We start from the raw sequence: 12767 nt of genomic DNA, 5'->3' as shown, positions 1-12767 counted from the left end.
ACAAATTGTTATCTACTAAACCTAGGAAACACAGTAAACAAAATTGGCAACTTGCAATAGAAAAAGAATTTTATATTCTGCAGTTTGCAAAGTGAGAGACACTCATCACTGTGCGACGTGTAATTTGTAGGACGTAGAGCTATAGAATTATGGCTGCCGTGGGAGGAGTAACAATGGTTATGCTGTAGTGGGCATGGAAGAATTTGAGTGTCAGTTGTATGTGTGCAATATGGCATGTATGTACGTGTGTTGAGAAATTGTAATGGCAAGTGTGAAATATGGACAGTTTTCCAATGTTTTAACCCAGCACTACTCGCAGTCAAATTTGTCACGCCATTATTTGAGGCTGAGTGCTGTGTTTATCCTACATATTTTTGTATTCCTAATGATTTGTTTTGAGAAATTTTACAAGTTAGATCAGGTTGTTATGAATAATACACATTTTAACATTTACCTTACTTTGCTTCAGTTAGAATACATTAAAAGTAATTTCAATATAGAAACAGAAAATCAATATTTGATCAGATTGAAAAGAACAGAAATATAATATCTAAAATTATTGTTAAACTTAATTATAATTTCTGTTCAAGTTCTGAATCTGTTTAGTTTGGATTAAATGGCGTTGTTTGCAGATTGTTATTATGTGGTATCTGCAGATCTGTGCAGTACATGTTACGCTGTTGGATGTAGTTTTCCTATTCTGTTTTTTTTTTGGCAATACTTTGCACACTTTTCTCTTCATACTGTTGTTGCATGTGGAAGATCTGGCTTCTTTCTCAACACTTCCAGGATTTTCATCTGGAGATCCTCATTTTCATTGTCTGTGAGGAAATTTCCTGCATTTTCTTTCTCAGACTCCTCATCAAGTCATTTCAGAAACATTTCATTGTGTTTTATGTTTAGTATGTATATACAATATCACTTTGCAATTAGAATCATACCACTTTGAATGCAAAAGAAAAGACACAGGATTACTCATGGGTGAGCATTGAGCTAACTTGACCAACATGACTGAAACAAAAGTAGCACTGAAAGCACTAGCAAAGACTGTTATTTCCAATTCCAGTATCTTGTTGAAGAGGATACTCGGGAAGGAATGTAGATGAGAGTTTGGCCTCAAAATTCCAAGAAACCTGAGTTACAAGTGTTTTAAAATGAAAATGAGTGCAGTGCTCACTCTCCTGTAATGACAAGTTAATGTACATTACAACATTCTTGGATAATAATTAGCATAATTAAAATAATTCAAAATGATAGCATTCTTTTTGGAAGAGGCTGTATAAAAAGATTTATATGATATACAGTGCTGCCTCATACTTCAAATATACTTCATTCCAGGAAGCTGTTTTAACTCTCTTGTTTGAAATCCAAATAAATTTTTCCTATTAAAAATACAGGTATACCTCGAGTTACGTCGTTTCGAGTTACATCATTCTCAATTATACGTCGTTTGTCAAATATATGGAAAAATAAAAATCAACTTTAAGTCATTTTATTCAACTTTACGTCCATCTGCCACAAATATTGGAGTCGTAATATCACTAGAAAAGCGTTAAAGCATATAAAATCATATTAAAATATGTACATTTACAATAAATGTTGGTAATATAATCATCATAAACCCTAGAGAACTCTGTGTTTCTGTGTTGTCGTCTTATTTAGTGGTCTTTAAGTGCTCAATATTGATGTTTTCCACGGTAGCTTCAATATCTACCATTTGGCATCGTTGTCAGCGCCACTTGATATTGGTAAATTTAATATAAATTAGTTCATTTTCTACTGTTGCAAGATCATTTTAATAACCATATTTGTTATTTAACCTTACAAAATCATCTTATTTTATAATCTCTTAGTGCAAACCACATTCACAAATAGAGTCCGCAATGTACTGTAAACATCGCCAAATTGTAAACATATACATTTACAAGTATGTACTGTATGTACATGCATTCGTAAATTTAGATTACTTTTTTCTGAACTATATTAAAAACTAAAATTTGTTTGTCCTTCAAAAGTACCGGAGAATTTGAGAAATGCCTTTACGGTCTCAAATTTGCTGATGGGAAAACCCCTACCTATACCTCCTAGTGTGGGACATAATGCCTCCGGTGAAGGATGGGCAACGTTGGTAAGACGGCTAACATAGGAGGGGACCGAGCAGGAGTCGGGATAAACTTCTAACTTCATTCTTGTGATGAAGAAGGGCAATCTCTTGTCCTAGGAGTAAGAAATTGCTCCTTAAGGCGGATGAACTATTTACTTAGTCAACGGCATGGGAATGTGGAAGGCAATGGAAAACCACCACATTATTTTCTTCCTAGTTATAGTATTATGACATACAATCCAGGAATGGCCCTCAGTCCCCGGCAGACCTTCAATGGTCAGAGGGTGCTAAGAATCTCCGGACAAAACAAAAAATTAGCTACATGGAATGTTAGAAGTATGTTTGAAAGTGGAAAATTAGATAATACAGTGAAGGAAATGGAAAGATTAAAGATTGATATATTGGGTATAAGTGAAGTTAGATGGCCTGGTACGGGAGTTTGCAAAACACAGAATGGAATTTTTTATTATTCAGGAAATAATTCGATAAATCATAACCACGGAGTAGGTGTTATATGCAACGAAAATACAAGCAAGGCAGTTTTATTCTTCTTACCATATTCTGATCGAATAATTTTAGTAAAAATAAAAACAAATCTAGGAATCTTAAATATAGTTCAAGTATATGCACCAACTGCAGAAAAAGATGACAGTATTATAGAGGACTTTTATCAACATATAAGTGATGTTTTAAAATATACAAAGAAAAATGAAATTTTAGTTATTATGGGAGATTTTAATGCAAAAATTGGGAAAGGAAGAGTTGATGATTTAGTGGGAAACTTTGGATTGGGAGCCCGCAATGACAAGGGAGATAGATTATTACAATTCTGTCAGGAAGAGCAATTAGTCATTAGTAATACTTGTTTTAAACTGCCAAATAGAAGATTATATACATGGAGATCACCTCAGGATAAACAGAATAATGTTGTGAGAAACCAGATAGACTATATTTTAATCCGAAAAAGGTATAGGAATAGTATTAAATCAGTTAAAACATATCCAGGGGCAGATGTTTGTTCAGACCATAATCCAGTAGTGGCTTGTATGAGAGTTAAGTTTAAGAAAAATAGTATTAAAAGAAGTAGAAATATAGATATAGGGAGGCTAAGAGATCCCAAAACAAAGGAAAATACTAAAAATGACATAAATGAAGGTTTTTCAAAAATAAGGAAAAAATTTTGCAAAAGAAAAGAAGAAGAAAAAACAAATAGTGAAGAATTATGGAATAATCTGAGGAAAACTATAAACAATGTAGTGGAACAAAATCTAAAACCTGAGAAAACATTAAAAAAGAAAGAATGGATGTCAAAAGAAATATTAGAATTAATGGAAGAACGAAGACATTGGAAAAATAAAAATATTTTTAAATATAAAGAACTCCATATCACTATAAGAAGGAAAATTAAACAAGCAAAAGAAAATTGGATGAAAGAAAAATGCGAGGAAATTGAAAATTTGCAAAGAAAACATGATACGTATAATGTACATAAGAAAATTAAAGAGCTTACCAGAACAAATAGAAGAAATAAATTTACTAGTATTTTAAATGAAAAGGATGATTTAGTTTTGGAATTGGGGGAAAAACTGAAATTATGGAAAGAGTATGTTGAAAAATTATATTTTGATGAGAGAAATTTAAAACCTATAATAATTGATAAAGAAGAAGGACCAACAATACTAAAAGTAGAAGTAAAGAATGCAATTAGAACAACTAAAGAAGGTAAAGCTACCGGACCAGATGAAGTTCCCGCTGAAATTTTGAAATTACTGGATGAAGATAGTCTTGATATTTTAGTGGATTTTTACAACATTATTTACGAAAGTGGTGTAATTCCTCAAGATCTTTTAATGTCTACGTTTATAGCAATTCCCAAAAAAGATAATGCAAAAAAGTGTGGTGATTATAGAACTATAAGCCTGATGAGTCACGTTTTAAAAATTTTCTTAAGAATAATTCATACAAGAATATATAAAAAATGTGAAGAAGATTTAAGCAACACACAGTTTGGGTTTAGAAAATCTTGTGGAACAAGAGAAGCTCTTTTTGCTTATAGAGTTCTGGTAGAAAGAAGTTTAGAGGTTAACAAGGATATATACGCCTGTTTTATAGACTACGAAAAAGCATTTGATAGAATTCTGCATGATAAATTAATAGATATACTTGGGAAGAAAGGAATTGATAGAAATGAATTGCAAATTATAACAAATCTTTACTGGGAACAGAAGGCCAACATTTCAATTGATTCTGAATTATCTGAAGAAATAGAAATAAAAAGAGGAGTAAGGCAAGGATGTATTTTATCACCTTTACTTTTTAATATTTATTCAGATGAAATTTTTAAAGAAGCTTTAGAAGATATGGAACACATTGGGATTGTAATAAATGGGATGAATGTAAATAATATACGTTATGCTGACGATACAGTGGTTTTAGCAGAAAATATAAATGATTTGACAATACTAATGGAAAAGATTAATTCAATAAGTAAATTATATGGACTTCAGATGAATTATAAGAAAACAAAGCTACTTATTTCATGCAAGAAAAATATAGATAATGTAACGTTGCAGATACAAAACAGGACAATTGATACAGTTTCATCAATTAAGTATTTGGGGACTATCATACAGGAAGATGGCAGATGCATTAAAGAAATTAAATCTAGAATAGAAAATGCGAGGGGTACTTTTATCAGAATGCAGAAATTTTTCAAATGCAATGTTTTTAATTTACATCTTAAAATTAGAATGTTAAGGTGCTATGTGATGTCAGTTTTGTTTTATGGAGTAGAAACGTGGACCTTAGATAAAAATACGTTAAACAAACTTGAAGCATTCGAAATGTGGTTATATAGAAGAATTTTAAAAATATCTTGGACAGATAGAATAACAAATGAGGAAGTTTTGGAAAGAATGGGGAAAGAAAAAGAAGTTTTAAATACAGTTAAAAGAAGAAAGACGGGGTATTTTGGCCACATCATCCGAGGAAGTAAATATGAAATTTTGAGAAATATTTTAGAGGGAAAAATCTGTGGAAAGAAAAGCCCAGGAAGGAGAAGGAGAAGTTGGTTAGGTAATATATGTGAATGGAATAATAAGAAAGCAGAAGAACTAACACGTGAAGCACAATTGAGATTGTTATAATACTAGTCTTACATTCAGAAATGAATATGGAACCAGAAGAAGAAGAAAATTTGTTTGTTTGTAAGCTTAAAATAGATTCTTATTAACCACATATTATTAAAAATGCATTTATAAATAAAATACAGAACTGGGAACAGTTATTTGTGGTTTAGCCTAGTGATGAGTAAATTTGGAGACAAGTAAATTCGACTTACGTCGTTTTTCGACTTAAGTCGCATTTCCTGGAACCAATTACTGATGTAAGGCGATGTGTACTGTACCTGTAATGGAAAGTGAATTAATCTGTAACCACCTGTTACCTGCTGTTTTGATAAACCCATTTCGATAAACTTAAACAGCAAATACATGTAATTCAAGTTAAAAATAATACAACTAAGTTCCTTAAATAATAAATAAAAACATGAGAACAATAAATAAAATACATAAATATTGTATAATAAAATTAAAATTGCATTTACTGTATCTTAGTGAATAGTAGTGATGTTCTGTATTTTAAGGTCTATGCAGCATGCTTGACATTCTCACTAATAATTCTCTTGGAGTTATCACCAACCAATTGTTTTTAATTCCACACTAAGAGTAGTTTTTCTATCTCCTCAATAACATGCAAACTCTTGGAAGTGAATGTTGTCAGCCTTTAGCCACATTTTCTGCTTTTATAACTTCCTTGTTCTTAAGAGTGGTGCACACTGTCAATTTTGGCATCTTAAATATGGCCTCTAGATTTGCCACATATCTATCTGTGTACTGTGTTCATGTTTCACAATAAATATTTTTCACCTGAATTGTTCATACTACAGCATTCTTCATAGGCTTTATTTCTTCCACACTTCTGGGATGCCATGGTTAATAGATAAGGATTATATTTATATAGCCAAACACCAAAAATAAAGCAAAAAAAACCAAACACTGAAAACAGACAAATTTAATGCAACAAATGCTTTCATAGCAAGAGTGAGAGACGACTAGGATGCACAAGAAGATGGCATTTACTTAGCAAGTGCATTTGAACGTAGAAGCATCATTCAAACTAAGGGTCAAAATTTCTCTTGAATTTAGCATTTGAACTCTGATCATTCAAAGTACAAAGTATCACTGTGTCGCTTTTAAGCTATAAGTATAATTGTTTAAAGAATAAGAATGTATATTATTGTAATTACATTTTAATATGAATGATTCTCACACTACATTTAATAATAAAATATAATAGAAACAAATCATTTTGTAGTAGTTTTATGAAATTCTAACATTATTGTGCAATAACTTGATGCAGTTGCATAAGTTATTGCTAAAGTGGTGTTTTATGCCACTGCAGCATTGAGTGATTGCATCATCCTTTTGGTGATATAAAAGTGCTGTGGAGTGATCAAGGCCAGGGCAGTCCCGCTAAATATTAGTGCCAGCAGGTGTTGTTATTGCACACATTTTCACTTTTGGTTAACATTTGTTGTTAATGCTTCCTTTTATTCACAATAGATACAGTAGTGAATTTGTCTTCTGCTTTTCATAAGGGTGTTAAAACCTATTTAATTTGGGTTTAATTAATTCATTAAATAAATATGGTCTTTATGGATGAAAAGTGTTGAAATTTGTTTTCTATTATTTACAACAGTTGGTGGCGGTTTTATGCAGCATGTGGTGCAAGTTTTTTGCACAGTTTTGTAGTTTACTTGCAATGACTGCTGATTGTTGTTTTGAACAGTAAGTAAATGTAACATTCCACTGATTCTAAAATGCACTTATTTTAGAAGTAAAAAAATAGGTTAAAACAAGGTATAAAACAACACTAATTTAACCCGGAGTGTAGTAAATTAACAATATCTTCAAACTTGTTACCGGTATATTCTCCACCAACGACTAACAATGTAAAAATAAACAGTTTGTTACTAACATTTTTGAACCGAATAGGTTATTCTTCAGGTAATGTTGAATTCCTGATGGAATGCAGATTGAAGAAAACAAATTTAAAACTCAAACATGTGCTTCTCAATTATGTCTTCTTGGGCATGCACTTTCCAGTGCTTGTCAGTAATCATAGATTTTTATCTCTAAGCGTCTGCTACGCTTGCCTGCAAAAATCTATGATTACCATCAAGTACTGGAGAGAGCATGCCCAAGAAGACATAATTTAGAAGCACATGTTTGAGTTTTAAATTTGTTTTCTTCAATCTGCATTCCATCAGGAATTCAACATTACCTGAAGAATAACCTATTCGGTTCAAAAATGTTAGTAACAAACTGTTTATTTTTACATTGTTAGTCGTTGGTGGAGAAAATACCGGTAACAGGTTTGAAGATATTGTTAATAAACAAGGTATAAGTTATGGCACAAACCAATAAAATACTAAATTTATAATATGTAAAATATCACATATGTAAACATCTCAAAGCCCAATGTATTAATATTAAACTAAACAATTGCCATAATTAACTTACTTCTAGTACCAAGTTACATAACAGTTAATCATTAATTAATGTAGTACCTAATTAGCCCAATTAATTAGTGATGGTTTGGTTTAGTACATAAAATATTTATAAAATTTATATCAGATAAAAAGAGTATTAGAATTGAAGAAATATGGTATTTTGACTTGTGTGAGAGATATATTTTGTAGGGTACGTTGTTAGATATGTTTATCTGATGATGATAATGATTATGGTTGCTTTTATTTATTAAAGAAAATTCTTAAGAAACTAATGAAATTACTAAAATTGTTATTTTTAATTGTATTTTAAATTTGAATATTAAAATCATTTTTTATGTAGTAAAGTTTTTTGTTTGTAATAATTTTCAGGTAATCACTTTGTAAATTTTATTTCAGAACAATTGACCACATTGCACGGAAAAGAATGCATCCATATGTAAAAATAAAAATGGAATGGAAAGTGATTAGTGAAAGTCAATTTTCACAGGGTAAATTAAACATGAATAGTTTTGTATATTGAAACTTGCAAATCAAAAATAATACATGAGGTGTCTGTGCACCCGAAATACATTCCCGCATTAATAAAAGTTTTATTTGAATAATTGAGTCTGGTTCCAACTCATCCTGATGTGATAAGTCGTTTTCGTTTAGCCATTATTTCATAGTCTATTTGTTTAATTTAACATTGAATATTCCTGATCTGAAGATAAGATTGAAAATTCTAAGTGCTTAATATGAATAAATATATTGGTTCCTTTAGTCACTTTCAAGTTTTTCTTATGTTTACCAATAAATACATTTAACACTTCAAATAAACCAGATATGTAGTCAAATTTTTCTGTTTTCATTGAAGTAAAACAAAAAAGTGAACTGTTAGAATGGCAGAATATGAGTAATATTGGCCGACTTAAAGATTCTTGTGATAAGAGGAAATGTCTTCTTCCTAATAATGAAGATAATAAGAAACAAGAATTCAAGTAAAACTTATGACAACTATTTAAAGCAAACAAAAATTGCTTGTAGTCTCTTAGAAAAGCAGTTGATTAATGTAATTCATTTTTTATCAGTTCCTTCTATACAAAACTTAATAACTTTAATAAATTATAGTACAGTAATACCTCGACTTACGCTACTCGGAGTTACACAATTTTCAAACTTTGTCGATTCGTCTTTTGTTTGAGCGCCACGCAACCCTTGATTACTCACTCCCCCCACACTATTGTTCAGCTTACATGTTCGGACATGAAGCGCGGAATCGACACATAGCTACAATTTATTTTGTGTTATTTATTTCTGTGTTTGTTATATCTACAGAGACTCGAGAGGCTCTATGTGGTGATTTCTTGTAACCGTGAACGAATCGAAAGACAAGATAATATTAACGAGAACATTTATTAGCTTACATCCGAATTGGATTTTACACAAATTGGGAAATTATACACCGACTTACGTGAATTCGACTTACGTGGTTATTGCTTGGTCCCACCTATCGCGTAAGTTCGGGGTATCACTGTAGTACAAACAGTAATAATGTAAAAATGAAAAGAAAAGAAAAAACAAATGTAATAACTAATGAAACTGCCAAGTACTAAAAAATGAACAAGGAGTAAAATTTCTTCAATTAAGCAAAATGTCAGATATAACTGGTTAACGGAAACTTGGATGATTCCTCCAACGAATAAATACTTGAAAATTAAAGATGAATGTTTTATAGAATCAGTATTTCATCTCAAATATCAATGGGTACTGGCCATCATCATGAGGATTATATATTTTAATCAGGAAAAAGTTGGAAAGTATAAGCCAATAACTTTATTTTATTACTAAGGACATAAAACAACTTTGTTGTATCATGATTGAATTGACTTAGAGTTAGAAAGAGAAGTGATCCTTGCACTTGCAGGTCATGGAAGAGGAGATTCTTACACCTGCCAACATAGAGGCAAGAACATTTTGCACTTATTTTCCATTAGGCATGCACAAATGCTGTTCTTTTCATTTCCCCTAAATTCTGTTAGGCATGCTCAATTCCATCAAGGAGTATGCCCATTGTCACTTTGACCCTACTGTATCTCAAACATGATGTCATGGACCTTCATTTTTTATTACATTTTTCGATTATTTATCACAATTAATGGAAAAATAATATTTCAAGCATACATCATCATCAGGAATGTTCTAGGCATTTATTATTGGTGAAAGTGTTAAATCAAATTTAATAACAAACTTACAGTGTACAGGATGGATTAAAATACTGTTTTAATGTATAAATATAAATAAAGTACTTTGTAATTGAGTAATTTTTTGACTTATTGACCCAATCTTATACCATGCTACCACTCTATTTTTGCCATTTTATAAAGTTGGCCATTTTATTTTTATTTAACAGAAAGCTTATTTAATGTAATGTTAACTTATAAATATATTTAATACTTTTTTATGATTAAACAAAATTTTAAATCAATTCTTTTTATATTTTAGGGAAAATGTATCAAGGAAGTTGTTTACAGTTTAAAAAATACAAGTATGAATGGAAAATATCCATAGGTATTTATATATTTTTTGATATTGAATACTTCTAAAATAACAAGAAAATGAAAATAATTCAAACTGGGAATTTGCAGTTTTAATTTGTAAAATCACTTAGATTTTACAAATTAAAACTGTCAATAACTATGATATTATATTGAGAACAGTATCAATTTAACAAAGGATATCACTAAAAATGGTACAATTTAGATATAAGTAGATATGAGTGATTATTTATTGTGACATCGTCACAATGCTGGGATGCAATTTGTTATCATATTTTTAATTTATTTAATTTAAAATATATGCTCTCCACCTCAAACTAGTAATGGCTTGCCCCTGTTCATCATACTTTTCCTTTAATGATAGAGTTATGCCAATTGTCTATTAACTGTTTTCAGGGGAAAACTTTTGAATTGAAATAATGTGACTTTCGATGCAAACAGGAAATTCGTATGTAGTTAGTTGGGGCCTCCTGCCCGTAAGATTTCCATATCTGGTTTCAGATTTCATCTATCTAATTCTATTCTCAAGATTAAGGAAAGACAGATGGACAACAGTGGGAATATATAGGCAGACAACCTTTTCTGAAGAAGGGCCAAATTAGGATTAAGTTTACTGACTAGGGGCCGGATCTCCAAGTGATTAATGCAATGGTTGAGATTGGATGCTGGCAGCATCTTCTTGATGTCTGGCGTAATGGCAGATGTTGAAACAACCAGCAGATTTTCCAAATTCTCGTTGGTTAACCTGTTCTGTGTTTTGCACTTGTTTAAATAACACTTAAGCAAAAACGCTTGTTTGCATACATAGGTACTGCCAAACATGCTTGCACAAAATCGAGCATTGTCTTTCAGTTTTGGAAATGATGTATCTGGCAGTTCTTTGTAGAATGTGAGGAGATTACAATTTTAAAACTGTGATTTCAATTCATCACTGCACTGGATGTCTATCAACTCAACTTGGACATCTGGAGGGGCATCTTCCACTTTCACATGAAATGAAATTGAAAAAAGTTGCAGGTAGATCTTGTATTTCTGGAATTCATCGAACTTCTCACTGAATTATGTAAGGAGGGTGTTAACTTGGTCAGAGTAATCCATCTTCATATGTGGGTATTTCTCTTTCATGGCCTTGCAATGTGGAAAGTGTGTAAAGTTCTCCGAATGCATGTGGGACTTGAAAAATGCTAGTTTGGTCATAAATGCATTGATGTTACTTGCCAACTGAGAAACAAGTTGCATCTTTCCCTGCAATCTTAAATTAAGGTTGTTTAGATGAGCAGTAATGTTAGCAAGGAAAGCAAAATCACACTGCCATCTTTGTCCCTCCAAATTCCTTGTATTGTTCTTCCGTTCTTTGAGGAAAGTGATAATAGGCCCCAATAGCTCCGCAAATCTCTTGACGACTGTTGCATTGCTCAGCCAACGTACTTCAGTATATGTGGGCAGGTCAGCATAATCAGCATCTATTTCTTCAAGAAATGATGTGAAGAGTCGATGGTTGAGTCCATGATGGCAGATTAAGCTCACAGTATCATAGACATCTTTCAGCAGGCGTTCAAATCCTAGCTGTTGGTTCAAAAGTTGCTGTTGGTGAATTATGCAATGATACTGGACTAACTCCTTTTGCCTGTCCCCAAGGTGGTTTTTCAGCAAGGTGACCATGCCATTCTCACATCTAACCAGAGATGGTGCTCCATCAGTGGCAATGCTGGATAGCTTGTGAAAGTCCAGTGCTGATTTGTTACAAACGCTCAATAAACCAGTAAGTAAGTCAGCACCAGTTGTATGTTCGGAAGGTGATGCCATGCCAAGAAATTATTCATTCATAATAAAATCTAGTGAAACACTTCTAATAAACACAATCACTTGTGCTGTTGATGATATGTCAGTGGATTCTTCCACAGCCAAAGAAAAATAAGCACAGTTTGCAACTAAAATATTAAGTTGGCCAGAAATGTCTGATGCAATTTGCGAGATTCTTTGTTGTATCGTCATGTGGTTAAGACTGATTGTTTGAAAACACTGTCTTCTCAGGACACATCTCACTTGCGATGATAAGACACTTTTTTATCATATCGCCATCTGTGAAAGGTTTCCCATTCTTGGCTATTAAAGCAGATATTTCTAGGCTGGCTTCAACAGCCACATCCAATTCTCCAGATTGTTTCTTGAACACATTTTGTTGGCTGATTAGTGATTGTCGTAACGATTCGATTTTCTGTTTGCATTCCGTACCTTGCAGAAGGAAATTCTTGTGTTGGCTTTCATGATGTCGCTTCAGGTTGAATTCTTTTGGCACTGCTACTGTTCCATTGCACAAGAGGCAAATAATGCTGTTGTTCTGTTGCACAAAACAGTACTTGTTAGTCCACACTTCTTGAAACTGACAATTCTCGCGATCAACCTTGTGTTAATGCCCGGCACCATACTGTTCACTCTGCAAAGCAGTTGCAACTCAGAATTTTCGGCACAACGAGACATTGTTTTGTCTCGTTGTGCTGAAAATTCTCAGGCCTGCAATGAATCGTGTTTGAGATAAGGCAAGCTAGACAACCAC

At 32.1% G+C, this 12767-nt stretch overlaps 1 protein-coding gene across 1 annotated transcript; it reads right to left on the bottom strand.

The window, feature by feature from the left end:
* Positions 1-11269: 11269 nt before the first annotated feature.
* On the bottom strand, positions 11270-12016 carry LOC111625774 (general transcription factor II-I repeat domain-containing protein 2-like). The gene has a single exon (XM_023368996.1). It carries the CDS (start codon positions 12014-12016, stop codon positions 11270-11272), a length of 747 nt encoding a protein of 248 aa, XP_023224764.1.
* Positions 12017-12767: the final 751 nt, after the last annotated feature.

The sequence above is a fragment of the Centruroides sculpturatus genome, unplaced genomic scaffold (assembly GCF_000671375.1).
Source record: "Centruroides sculpturatus isolate CEXI.00-Female unplaced genomic scaffold, Cexi_2.0 scaffold459, whole genome shotgun sequence".
Taxonomy (NCBI): Eukaryota; Metazoa; Arthropoda; class Arachnida; order Scorpiones; family Buthidae; genus Centruroides; species Centruroides sculpturatus.
Note: the sequence above shows the minus strand (reverse complement) of the source record. Positions and strands in the feature narration are given on the sequence as shown.

Bases quoted from the DNA above. Each gene is read 5' to 3' on its own strand.
- LOC111625774 (XM_023368996.1), bottom strand. From the start codon at position 12,016: ATGGCATCACCTTCCGAACATACAACTGGTGCTGACTTACTTACTGGT.